The sequence below is a fragment of the Nestor notabilis genome, unplaced genomic scaffold (assembly GCF_000696875.1).
Source record: "Nestor notabilis isolate BGI_N333 unplaced genomic scaffold, ASM69687v1 scaffold6797, whole genome shotgun sequence".
In the NCBI taxonomy this organism is placed as follows: domain Eukaryota; kingdom Metazoa; phylum Chordata; class Aves; order Psittaciformes; family Psittacidae; genus Nestor; species Nestor notabilis.
Genome location: NW_009937754.1, coordinates 46,703 through 60,664, shown reverse-complemented (window position 1 = coordinate 60,664; position 13,962 = coordinate 46,703). Strand labels below are relative to the sequence as shown.

The following is a 13,962-nucleotide window of genomic DNA, read 5'->3' as shown; positions in this document are numbered from 1 at the left end:
TACCTAAAATGCTTACACTCAGCTGCCACATTACAGTTTGATTCTCAGTTATAAATACACATATTAATCTTTGTAAAGGTCTGTACAGATTTTAAGCTGAAGGAGACCATACAGCTTTGAAGCTACTTCGCAGGGAAAGAAATCACATTAAAACCAGAAGGCACAAGTATACTGCGACCTCCAGGACCTAAAGAAGAGTCCTCTTTGCTTAAAACTAAAATCATGCTGCAAATCAGCAGAGGGAGCCAATTGACTTGTTTTAGAAGTGCCAGCTCTGCTTGCTACCCTCCAGCCAGTGTACCAGATCTTTACATTACCACAAGTGGTGAATCTCCCATTACCAGAGAGGATTAGGTTGCCTCGTTGTGCCATTTAGTCTAAAGGAAATATTGGGAAAATCTCAGATTTGCTGCACCACTGAAGTTTCCCGACCCATTTGGGTTGTGCCATCACCTCTGGAAGTGGCTGGTACCTAAATGCTTTTGAGGAATCTGAGAAAACACCCATTTGATTGCAGAAGTTAAACTGAGGAAGAAATAAAAAAGTTACCTTCATCTCATCCCACTTCTTTACAGCTGTGTAAGCATTTTATCTTTTCATACATACTGCAAAAGCAGTTTTTCCCAAATCAGTGGGGATAGAACTCAACTTTTCTGACAAAACTAGCAATAACAATACTGCAATGACATCCCTGTAGTATTGTCCTTCGGAGTTTACTCACCTTTAACTCTTTTAGAAGAATGCTCCTTTTGTTCCCATATGAGACAGCATAAACAAAAGAGGAATCAGGTAATTATCATGGTGCATTTTAAAATCTGAACTACAGTTTTGACAGGTAAAGTAATACAAACACAAAAATCCAAGTGATTTTGGATATCCAGTTCCAGAACCATTGTTGTCCACACAGGAATTACAAGAAAAATGCATAAGCCACAGTCCTCCTGCCCTCAGCTCAGAGAGCCTTTTCCTCACAAAATCTCTTCTTTGTTTCTCATCCTTTATAATGGTGAGTTTGAAGGCTAAACCGTCTCCAGGTGACCTCAGTTAAATCAATCAGTCTTCAATGCATTTACACAGGTACTCTTGAGGGGACAATTTGATTAGTTAATGATTTAATTACAAACTGCTGAATTAATAATGCAGGAGAACTTAAAATGAGAAAGGCATCACAGGACTGACAGATGGGAAGAAGTGAGGCAAACAATGTAAATGCATTTGTAAAGTGAATGAACATTATTTGGAAGCAGTTAAATCCAATAAACACAAAATCAGACTACTTCTGCAGGTATCTTCCCTTCCCTAGCCAAAGGAGCAGAAGGTTGAATTCTGTGGCTGTAAATATACTCAGATGTTTACAGTATTTCTGAATTAGAACCAGTGAAAGTAGGCAAATTATATATTCTCCTTCCATTAAATATCCTTCTGCTATGTAAGTCATTCAGATAGCAGTTGAAGGGTGTGTTGGATAACTCTTCCCAGCTCAGAGGCTGAATGTCTCCAGGGTGCTCCCACATCTCCAGCACATGTTCACAGGCAGGCTGCCTCTCCCCTGCCCCTGGGGATTACACGCTCCACAGCACAGGGCTCAGGCTGGCATGATGCAACACAACACAGCATAGCACACCACTAGCAGTCTGAGAAGAGCTTTGAACATGATGCAAGAGCTATGACTAGGCAATGAGACTGCCACCTCAGAAGACCATTGCTGTGATTTCCTTGTCCATCAGACTCATGAGTGCTGGCACTGCAGAGATTTTTGTGGTATATGAAAGACTTTCATTTTCTTGAATGGTATGGAATATTACTTCTGGAGAGCTGGTATGAGGTTCATTTTCTGCAGAAAATCCATCCTACTTGTAATATCCCTGAGACAATCTCACTCAGAGATTATCTTTATAGAATCCACACTGGTCAGGCCACCGCGACTGCTCCAGTGCTGTAAGGCAGTGGTAGGTTGTGGCAGTGGAATCGGCATTGCCCCGTTCCCCTTCACTGGACAAAACTACCCTGTAGGTAAGAAAAGGTTTGTGTGACTCTCAGCACCACTCCAGGACTGGAGAAGTTGACCTCAAGCACCATTTGTAGCATGCTGCCAGAAGCAAAGCCCCTCCTCTGTAATGAATGGTTTTAGCTGTGCATCCCAAACCTGAAATGTCTCACAGTATTTTCATTTAACACTGCTGGATGATAATCCTGCAACCAGGTCTGAGGGCTATATTCAATTTCCATCTCTGCTGCTCACTTGTTTCATTAGCTTATCACACTCTTTTTCACACTTAAAAATAGGAAATATGTATAAGAACATCACTGACATGTTTACTAATGTTTCTAAAGATCTCAGAGACCATGGAAAAAGAGAGGAGTGTCTGGTGTTTGCTTAAAGAGCTGAATTATTAATGTTATTTCTCATAAACTGAAGCCCACTGGTATGTGTTAACATACTGTACTGCAGATGCCCAAGGTATTTACAGTTATGTGTAAGATGCAGCACAGAGTTTGATGGAATGTAAGGGTGAATTTTTAATTGATTTCACTTTATCTAAGATCTACCTTGTTTCTTTGTTTATACTGTAGAATAAAACATCCTATAAGGTTTTTGTTGAATTTCTGTGGTACGTAGAACACTTTTGCATAGTCTGCTGCTTACTGTGCTGGCTGCCAGCTGGGGTTAAACCACAACAGTTATAAAGCTATCATCCCATTCTATTAATATTTTCATTATTAGAGATTAAGGATGTTTTCCATTTTCTGTCTGGCTGCAGGAGAGAACTGTTTGGCACAGCCCAGTGATCTGTAAATTCAGAAGTGCTGCGCTATGCACCACAGACTACACAATACGGTATAGACATGTGCATAAACTGTTTCCCTGACTTAAATTTAGGTCAGTTTTAATACTGTTGCAAGAAACATTAAAAGTGTAGTAAAAAGCAAAAATGCAACTATTTATAGAATGAACATGCTGACATAAATTACCATCAATCCAGAAATGACTAGATAAAATATCCCACCGCTCCAATAGCCTAAGTTCCCTACAACAGCACAGTTTATCTTGTTTATTTTCAATGTCTGAAGACAGCACTGTTCTGCTGCTTCTTAATGATCACTCTGCACTACACATTTGCTGGGCTCAGTGTAAAGCCAGATTAAGTTCTATGAGTTTCTACAAGCATAAGTCAATATTTGAAATGTTATTAAGGGTGCTGTGTTTATTCATTCAGCTAGGAGAGAAGTCCAACCCAGTACCGGCAGTCAGCACAAGACCTGGCAACAAGTTAAGTCTGTAACATCTATCCACAGGATCAAATCTCCCAGTTTCATAGATGCAATCCAAACCTGAGCTCTGGTTTGCATATTTTACAATGTTTTCACTGTAAGTTTTCCATAAGGAATCTCATTACTTCTTTGTCTGTCCTATACTTGCACTACATCATCAATGAAATACCAAAAACACATTTTCCTGGAGCAGGATATCATGAAATAATGAGCAAGTACTGAATTCATAAGAGGTGTAAGAACCATTCTTACTAACTTCATCAGAAGCAAGAGCAGGCTAATAAACAAAGAAGGAAAAATATTCAAGTATGTTTTATTTCCTGCCCAAATGTCAGTGTATAAAAATAGGTTGGTTGGTTTGTGGTCTTTTTCTATCTAAAGTGAACTCACAACTGTTAACGAAAAACATTGTCAAGAAGTCATTCTAGTGTGGCAAGCAATCACATGCATCAGGTAAGGGAGGAATGCTGGAAAAAAGGACAGATGTTTCATCTCAGCACAGACCATCTAGGAACACAGCATCTATATTACGCTTAAAATAATTAAGTGACATCTCTATCATCTGTACCAGAAACCTGGATTGCCCCCACTGGCTTTCACAACACGTTTAAAAAGCATTGCCACAGTGTCAGACTACCTCTGGAACACTTCTGTACTGACAAAATTGTCCTAGGCACTACAATCAAGATCAAAAATAATAACTTACAAACTAACACCCACAGCACAACCATAAATCAGTGTTGTTGCTTCCATAAAACTGGTAAGAATCTCAAACGTTCTCCAAAAGCAGTAAAATACTCCCTGACCTTCAGACACTAGCCTATTTGCTCTGGCAAAAACACTTGCATGTCTAATCTTCCTAACCTAAAAAAGGACTTTTCTACAATGAGGATATACTGTGAGATAGAATTTATGGGGAACCCGTTACAAATTACATCCTATGCAGGAAGAAGTTATCTGAGAAGTGTGTTTCAAGAAGCTCTTTTCGGACACTTGGAATGAAAATGAAGGAAGTGAAGCTGAATACTTGACAACAGACTTGAATATGCAATTTCTCATCTCCACAGTAAGCATTCCCACCTTTTTACAACAAAGCCACCCAAATACCGTATTCCTACTGTAACATATCCTAATTTAAACTTCTGTGAAAGTCTACTTAGTAGACTAAATGCTACCAATCTACTAAATGCTCTCATGAAAACACACATAACGACACATTAATTAGCCCACTACTATTGACTATCTTTATTGTCCCTCACATTATCTTGTTGATATCTAATTAAAGTCAGAGACACTCAGCTGGTATTTAAAGTCTATTGCCTGTATTTTGCACTTGAAGGATTTGCATGCTCAGTTGTTTTTCTACATTTTCCTGTTTGTCCAATAAAAGTTACCTTTCTCTACAAATTCGCTCTTAATTATGTCTGAAGAGCAGCCCAGCTATCACCCTGAAATAAGGATTCCTTACCTCTCAAGACAGTAGGTTTCCAGGTCAGAAAGTTGCTGCAGATAGTTTTATATTCACATAAACCAAACTGAGAGGAACCATCAACGACAGAAAAACACTTGCAATGTCTGCTTGACTCTTTGCCAACAGAGTATTTTTGTTCTATTCTTTTGTAAATTATTCTATAATTCTTTAATTTATAACATTTTAAATGTTATATTTTTTTCTGATTCCTTCTGATTAAATACACTACTCTAGTTTTCTCATCTCCCCAGTAAGTAAGTGGCATGTTCATTAGCACCTTAATGTATACATACATTTAAGCTACAAATATTTGTTACTTGTTTCATGGAATGTTTGGTTCTCACTAACTTACTCTAATTGAAACCTAAAAAGGCAAAATATCTCTTTGGTATTGAAAATTCCAGCACAAATAGAAAGCTGATCTCCTGTGTAACCACAGCTGCTTTTGTAATCATTCTGTTTTGCTGCCAATAGTTATCAACAACTTAGCTAATAAGTGTATTATATATTATCCTCATACTAATTGAAAGCAGATGTACTTAAAAATTTCAGACTGATGTGCAAAAATACATTTCACATATTTTATTGTTCAGCAAAGCACATTACACGTATAAACATGCAGTCATTTGATAATCTGAATGGTTAAACACCTGTTTGTATTAACTCTAATGCCATTCTTTTGTAATGATACTGGAAGACCCGTGTCTTTGAAATTGTAGTGGAATGAAAGTCAAATTTGTAGCTGTCGTTTCTTCTTCAACAGACCTATTACTGAAGTGTTATTAATCTCCTTTCCAACTGCGTAAAATGAGTATTTACCATTCTACATGTAACCCATTACTAAAGATGAAAGGAAAAATTGTGCCCTTGGTTGCATTTGCAGGACCCTAGTGCATTTGCTGGGGTTTCCACAGTCTTCCTAGCATCTGTTTCTGCTACAGTTTCTTCCAGTGCAAAACTTCAGTAGTTCCTCCTTGCTTCCTTTCCTACACATTCTGGACTGTGAAACAGGCTGTGTGACAAAAGAAAAAATAACTACATAACCTGTCATGTCTCTTTTGGGCCACAAGGACTGATAGTTTTTGGAAGAGATCCTTCCTTTCATACCTGTTAGTGCTGTTACCAGTGTGCAATTGGACTTCAGCAGAGTAAATGACTCAAGAATTTACAGGCCCTGGTGGTATGGTGTCCAGCAGCAGGAACATCGTGAGCCAGCAATTTTAAGGCAACATCCAAGATGAGTAATGTTGTTCTTCTGACATGCAACATATCATGAAATTGCTGACCTACAGATTTGTGTATGAAAGTATGTACGAGTTTAGTTTTTGTTCTGCTTACCAACAACAGGAAGTCAAAAGTATTTTTTTACCTGTTACTATGTCTTAGAGAAGTACTCAAAAACAAAGTTAGCCTTAGGAGTCTCACTTAAGAGTCCTGCCAGCACACATCCAAAGGGTATCTTATATACAATGAGAAACTTCTATTTTAAATAAAGGTATAATATACCCTGGATACTTTTTATTAAAACAGGTGGTCTCCAAAAATAATGGTACAGTTAAACTTACAGCCTTTAAGAAGGAGAAGCAGGCTCCTGTTAACTCTGCTCTTCCAGGAAAAAAGAAAGTCATCAATAGTCTCTCCCATTTCTACCTCTGTCCCTGGATGAAGGCTATACAGCATATCATTTTTGTGCTATTAATGGTAAAAGATGGGTCTTTGCTGGAGGAATTAATTACCAACTGAGAAAAGGTGATACCTGTAGCACAGACAAGGGTGATTAATCCAGTTACAAACCTGCACTCGTTTCCCTGTGCCAAGACACTTACTGTTTTGAGAACATGAGTTTGGCAGAAAGCAAACACAAAAGAATTCACATATAGAAACTTAAAGTTTGTTCCTTCATCTCACAGTTTTCCAGTCATGTTATAATATTCAGATTTTCATTTCTTCAAAGAAAGCATTAGCTCACTACCAAGTTAATGGCAAACAGTAAGTCACAGAGATAGTAGAATGTAACATTCACATGTTATTATTTCATATATAAACCTTTAAAATGTTATCTAAAATAACTTACATAGTTACCAGACCAAATAGGCCATATAAACTATGCTGAAAATATCATCTGTATTTACAGGAACCCAATTAAAACGAACTTTAACTCTTTTGTTTGAGATCTGCAACAACCCTTTGTCTCAGAGCCACACCACAGCCCAGCTTTACCCTCTTGTGCAGTGCTCTCAGGAGGAAGATGCCCCTCAGACACACGAAGAAAACATTGGCCACTACATTTGGTAGGGGTGGGAAACAGTTTGCAAATGATCACCCTCTGATTAGGTGTGATGTCTTGTTACCTATCACACCCTGCAGGCTTTACAATTACATACTATCCTTTCTTCAAGCGAACTCTTGAAATTGCTCTTCCGGCCCTTGATGGTGTTCTGGGAATAATATATTGTGGAATTTACTAAAAAAAAAACAAAACAAAAGAACAAAACAAAACCAAACAACTTACTTAGACATATAAACATTATCACCGTCTTCTAGCACTGTTGGTAATCACAACTACAAGAAGTAAGGAAAAAGAAAATCAGGAACATATGACATTAGTTTATAGGCACTTCTATAACCATGTAATTTGCTTCATAGTTAATTTACTGAATTCCAATATCTGCTTTGAAGTAAACCAACTGGCTTGGGTTGTATAAAAATGTTACCTTTGAGACCCGAGAAATCCCACACTGCTTTACCAACCACGAATTAGGTACTGGAAGAATCATTCCTTGTAAACAGAGGATCCAGTATGTGCTCAGAAACAGTTCACACAAAGCCCTAGTATTAGACTTGTTATTTTGCTATTTACTGAGAATACACTGCTTCAAAAGAAACAGCTAATCGGATAATTACATTAGACTATATGCCAAAGGCCTTGAGCAGTCAAGCTCCCAGAAAAATCATTGAGTAAGAAAGACTACATATTGTTTTTATGACTACACATTGTATTTATCACAAAACATGGCCAAGACTCACACTGAGGTTGCAAAATTATTACATGGTTACCTGTGCCCTATAAAAGAGAGATGTCATGCTGAACAGATTATAAAACAGTTCTGCAGTATTAGATATGATTAGTATGTTACTTTTGTTATTAATCATCATTACCTATCACCAAAACATTAGTACTTCAGTGTAAACACTGCAAAACGTATACATGGTTTACCAGATTAAATATTGACAGATCCAAACACTTTGGATCTGTTATCTATCCACAAAATCTAGAAATAAGGCATATGGTCAGCAGATTAGGAAAGTTGAAATAAACAGCCCGAATGCTTTGCTTTCCTCCCACACACCTAAACTCTGTCAGTTATGCTGCTGGATTCCTCATAGCAAATCTCATATCTTGAGGAGGTCATACCTGAGGAAGGCTGTTAGCTGGCTGAAACATCATTCTTTTATTTTTTTTCACTTTCCTGTGTACAAAGGAAATAAACAGTGAATAGCTAGACGGCTTAGCCTTTTTAAAAATCTTGACAGTTTTCTGCTAGTAATATAACTGTGTGGCCTGAGAGACTTCATTTGTTCATGCTCACACATTCATACACAACTGACACTTTATTTCACTCAGAGGATCTTGACATAAAATTGTAGAACCGATCACATCTGTGATAGAAGCTTGACAGTTTTCCACACAGCCCTGTCAAAACTTCCCACCAGTAGCTGTAAACAGAATTAGCAGGGTGGCCACTTAGCAACCAAATGCTTTTGCTTTTGCAATCTTACAGCATGGCGTCGTCTCCTTTTAGGCTGAAGGCAGTCCTGTCCGTAAGATGGCCACTGAAAATCTTGGGGAGGCATTTTGCTGTTCTGGCTCTCCACCTCTTCAGAATCAGAGTCTTCATGTTGCAGTGAAGGAAAATGTCTATCTGGATAAACCTCCTTCAGTTTGCCCTCAAAGAAGACATTTAGGCATCGTCCAGCCTCAGCAACCTCCGAATCTGGCTGCAAGAGAATAAATAACCATTCGGTGTTACCACACACAGAAATCATCAAGGATCAAAACCGAATAACTAACCTACCATAATGTCTTGCCGTGGTTGCATCTGCTACATCTCCATTAGCCTCCTATGCGCTCTCTACAGCCCATTAGTCCCACTACATCTACAATGTAAGTAAAAACCAGATGCTGCTATTAAGGAACACATTTCTGCTCCTCTAAGAAGAAAAGAGATGTGCAGTGAACTAGAAAGAATAGTAGTCATCATTGCATAGAAATTCCTATGCACCTGAATTTTCCCTAGCTATTTTCCTGGCTGTGACTGGCTTTTCACAGCAAACGCAGCATTATTCCAAATAGTTGTCTGCTAAGATGTCCCTCTCTAATTTTAGATCCATATGTATCTAAAATCTCAGATCCATATATATTTCCACTTCTGTCATTAAAAGCAAAAATTTAGATCATTTCCAAAGAGTAAAACTGATTAATACTTCTGTTTATCCTAAGCCCATATCTGATGTTAATGGAACCAATAATTACAACATTGTGACAGCTTGAAAGAGTAACCCTCTGGTTTATATGCCTCCACCCACACATATTAGAAACCTACATAATTGAACTTTGCACAGTTCCAAAACATAAGGCGCACGTCAGTCACAAGTTCCTCAGGTGCACAGTAGTGGGACTTGTCCTTTTTCTGCAGCTTGTTTCGTATGATTGACAAATCCATTGGCCTTTTTATGATCTGGTAATAATGCCGAGCCTGCAATAGGAATAAAACACAGGTATGTAGCCTTTTTCATTAAAACATTTCCTCTCCAGTCACTCCTATACACGTTTGGATGAAGTCACTGCATCAAGGAAGAGAGCTCTAGTCTTTTGGTGCCTATACTTGCACATCATCTTCCTGGGTGCTTTTTGGTTTGATTAAAAACATATTTGCTTGCAAGATTGATCTTGAATATAACACACTTCAGTGACTACGCTGTTTGTACTTTTTAAAGTTTACCCCCAGATATAAATGTGTAAATGTAACCTTAGTCAATAATATATGTAACATTGACAATTAGCTAACATTTCCCCCAAGCAGTTATAAAAATAATGTGCTGGGATACTGGCAGCTGATATGGTGGGAAGGAGTCTGCCAAGAGTGACTAAAAATATGCTACTATGCACTTTTTTTAAAGTTCAGTGAAAGTCATCTTCAACAGGCATTAGCTACCAGGATATCCCACTCCTTAAATCTTTCTGGGTCAAAACCTTCTTGTTAGGTAATTTGTTCCACAATTGCATTGCAAGCTGTATTAGGTGGAATGTTTTTTATGTTGTTATTTGGACTATTACTTCACATAAATCTTTTTTTTACCAGCATCTTAAATTGGCACCCAAACATGGCCTGAGAACACTGGCCAGCACTTACTCTCACCTGGCATCTTCAAAGCACTTGCAAAAGGGAAAAACCTACCCTTTCTTAGGAATCAATACTGTTCAGAAAAAAATCTAATTAATATCTTTCAAGAAGACAGAGGAGAAACTTGAGAGGTGTGCTACGGCATCTTTTGGATTCCCTCCAACCCATGTTTGTGCAGTGCTTACCAAGGGGCTGACAGGTTCATGGAACGGGAGGCTCATATTACTGCAGAACAGGGAAAGCACCAGCTTTTCACACTTCTGTAAAAGCCAAATTTGAAATGTTTTTTAATTCAAAACAAGTAAGTTTCATTCTTGCCCTCAGTTAATCCATCATTATAACAACAAGGGGAGTTTTCGTGCCATCTGTGCATTTCTGATGCAAAATGGCATGTTTCATTCTAACCTGGGGGACATTTTGCCTCATAGCATTTTTATAGTTTTTAAAGTGAGGATAGTCAAGAAATGCCAAAAATTAAACATGTAAAATTTTTGTATGCATGTAAATATCCTGGAAACTCTTAGGAATTCAGCGCTATCGCTATTTCCTTCCTGCACTCCAGAGCTATCCCTTGGCTCTTGACTAGAAGAACAGCAGCAACAGAGTGGGAACAGTTAAATAAAAAATGTTTCACACTGTTCATACCCATTTATACAAATGGATGTTAAGTCATGTAGTTGGTAGTAATGTATGAAAACAGTTCCATTTAACCATTGTTAGCTTGTAAAATACTAACACGAGTCTTATTTTTTTCCCACCAATGCAAAAAAAACCCAAAATTGCTCTGCCAATACATAAGCCACGTTTGCTCACAACCAATGGAATTTCTGGTCAACTCCATTTTCTAAATAAAACCTCACTTACCAAGATCCAGATACCAACTATTCCTGGCCAGTTGCACCCAATCCAATAGAAACAGGGATCACATCAATGTCAAGAATTTATGCCCAGCTCTTTAAGGACAGAGTAGCTCAGATCTGGAAACAGCATGGATGAATTTGAGCAGTCCTGTGGCTGTGCTCAAAGGCCTTTCCAAGGGGCCCAAGTGCTCTAAGAACCATTGCTGTTGTATTTGTGTATGGTGTTCAGACTAGACTAGTGCCTTATTCTAAGTTTCAGTTGTGCTCAAAATCTGCACTCAGCTGTGTGGACTCAGCCTCCCACTCCGACTGTCAACTATATACACAGGACCTTTGGAACTTGTGGCTTCCAAGAACAAAGTGGACTTTAAGAAAGGCAATTTTTCATGGGAGATTCAGTAGAGGAAACTGGTAATAGGGATATAAAGAGACGAGTTTTCATCTAGACTGAGTTACCAAGGCCTAAATGTCATCTTCAAGGGGATTAATAGTGCACATGAAGACTATATGAAGATTTCAATCCAACTGAAAGCCAAAAAGTGTCTACAGCACAAAATGTCATTGCAGCTGGCCTAAGTAGATGTCTGAGAAGGTGCCAAGTCTTAAATGAAAAAGATTCAGTGGCAGAAAGCCAGGCAAAGGTGACTCAAGGAAGCTTGCTTTGCTGCTGAGTGTGACTTCCCTGTTCAAAGGAGAAAGGAATTCCAGATCTGCCTGCTTCATCTTTCTATAACATGTGATTCATTTTAAAATTGAACAGCAAAGTCTAGGTAGAAGAGAGTGATATAGCTGAATACTAACAATACAACTGTTGTATTTACTACTCTCTGAAACATTCAAGTAACAACAAAGTCAAAACAGTTATCTTTGCAATGAAGAGGCAAAGCCTCATGCTGAGATCCTGTGTCCTTTTCTAAATAGTACAATATACGGCTATTCCCACCTTCTGGTCATAGTCATCAAGGCCATGTTGTGCATTATTGTTGTGGCTGTAGCGAGTGTTTTCACAGTCATATTCTACCTCCGGCTTCACTGGATTACGGCAAAGCGTGCACACCCATTCTCCACTGCAAAACAAGAAACCAAAAACTTGTGTCAAAGTATGTCTGCAACCACGTCAAAAACAGACCTCAGGAATCACTGGTTTTGTAAACAAGTCTCATCCTTAACTAGTATTACAATAGCAGGCAATCTCAAACCCATGGTATCAGATGTTCTTCAAGAGATTTGAATCTATTTAGAAGTGTAAAAATTTCAGATTCTACTCATTGCACTTTTTCTGAGACGAAGACAAAATGGTGTTTGAAGTCATGTACCAGCAGCTGTGTGTGCAGCTGCATTGATCCAAGTTCTGTTCCTTTTGAAAAATATTAAGAAAAAATGGCCAACTGTTGGTTCATAAGACAAAATCAGATGCATATGAAAATTTATATATTTATTATCAATCAATATTATAATTAACATAGTTATCTAAGAAATCAACATTATCAGAAAAGATCATAATGAGTGCTAGTACACAGGTTCCCAAACAAAACAGACGTAATTCACTATGGGCATAAGTGTCCTTCCTAGTAGGTTCATTTTCAGAAACCTCTTGAAGAATTTCATGAATGCAGCAATGCAACTTCTGCAGTATCAGGGCCTGAACAGCTATATGTGAAGGCATATTAAAGAATACAGAACTTTAGTTAAGGGGGTTAATTTACTCCATTGGAATTTAATTTTGCCTAGGAAGTTTATTTTAAAAGAAGAACTTGGTTTTCACATTGTTTTGAAACTAGTGGTTTAATAATGACTTAGCTATTAGAGAAAAGAGATAGAAAATCCTGCTTTTTTAATAGAAAAAAATAGGCTCTTCAAACTGATCTCTTACAACACATTTTTCTCAGCTTAGGCTTGGCACGAATGAAGTAGTTTCTGGTCCCACCTGGTAACAATTTCTAACAGAATTCAGAATTATACCATCACCAGTAACACACACTATTCAGCCTCACTTTTACATTTTGGTATGCGGACATGTACCTAATTCTAGCTCTATGTTGCATACAATTCATCTGTGACAAGTTGCCAGGGAATGCATGTCTTAGGGAAACCAATACCCTAAACATTTTTCCACAAAATTCCAAATAATCCTAAATTTCCCATAAAACTAGCCAGAAAACCAAATATGAACTCACTGATTGCCCTTTCCTTGTGCTAGTCACTGTTCTTGCAGAGAAGAGATGAAGTCTACACCACAGACTTTACACGTGCATTAGGATTTTATTTTTCTCAGTAAGTTGTAAGAATATTTAAAAGCTCAGGTCTGCCACCTCCTTTGTTGTAGTGGCCAGGTAACTGCAGAAAGGGCATACCTGTCTGGAAATACTTCTTGTTAATAATTCATCTAGTTCCCAGTAAGACAATTCTTTCCTTTGCAAGAAAGGCAAGAGAGAGATGCAGTCCTTGCCATTGCGTACAGGTGATACATACATCCCCGAGGATATATTCTGCTCCAAGGCAGTGAGCAGAAACTGAGCACATTAGCATAATGTCATACACACTCACACTGGAAAGCTGAGCAGGGCTGGAACATGGCAGGAGAGATGGAAGACCTTGGGGCAATGATCACAGCACAACAGTTCTCCTCCATTAAGACACACAGCACAGAAATCCTCATTTTCAATTGTATTGGCTTCCTGAGAAACTGGAGATTTTTTCATGGTGGAGATGCCATTGCTGCACTTCTGATCAACAGATGGAGTATCTACAGAAGGAGATTGTATCTGTCCTGCAGCCTGGGGCATGAGAAATTTTCTGTCCTCTAAGTTCTCCTCTCTGGATTTCATTCCTTCAGGTGGACTATGTTTATTTATCTGGAAGGAAGAAAAATCTGGGATCACACAATAATATTCATATATAAGCACACAACAGCAGCAGTTATCTGAATACAAAATGGGTTCCCTGTGGTGAA

The 13,962-nt window shown here is 38.3% G+C and overlaps 1 protein-coding gene across 1 annotated transcript in view; it reads right to left on the bottom strand.

Moving 5' to 3' along the window:
• Positions 1–8,276: 8,276 nt before the first annotated feature.
• TRIM66 (tripartite motif containing 66) overlaps positions 8,277–13,962 on the bottom strand; it is a 49,575-nt gene continuing 43,889 nt past the window's right edge. Inside the window, exons 15-19 of the mRNA XM_010018987.1 lie at positions 13,557–13,864; positions 11,953–12,076; positions 10,335–10,409; positions 9,349–9,501; positions 8,277–8,743 (exon numbers count right to left, since the gene is read on the bottom strand). Of these exons, the coding sequence (XP_010017289.1) occupies positions 8,474–8,743; positions 9,349–9,501; positions 10,335–10,409; positions 11,953–12,076; positions 13,557–13,864 (930 nt within the window). The 3' untranslated portion in view covers positions 8,277–8,473. The remainder of the gene's footprint in view (positions 8,744–9,348; positions 9,502–10,334; positions 10,410–11,952; positions 12,077–13,556; positions 13,865–13,962) is intronic.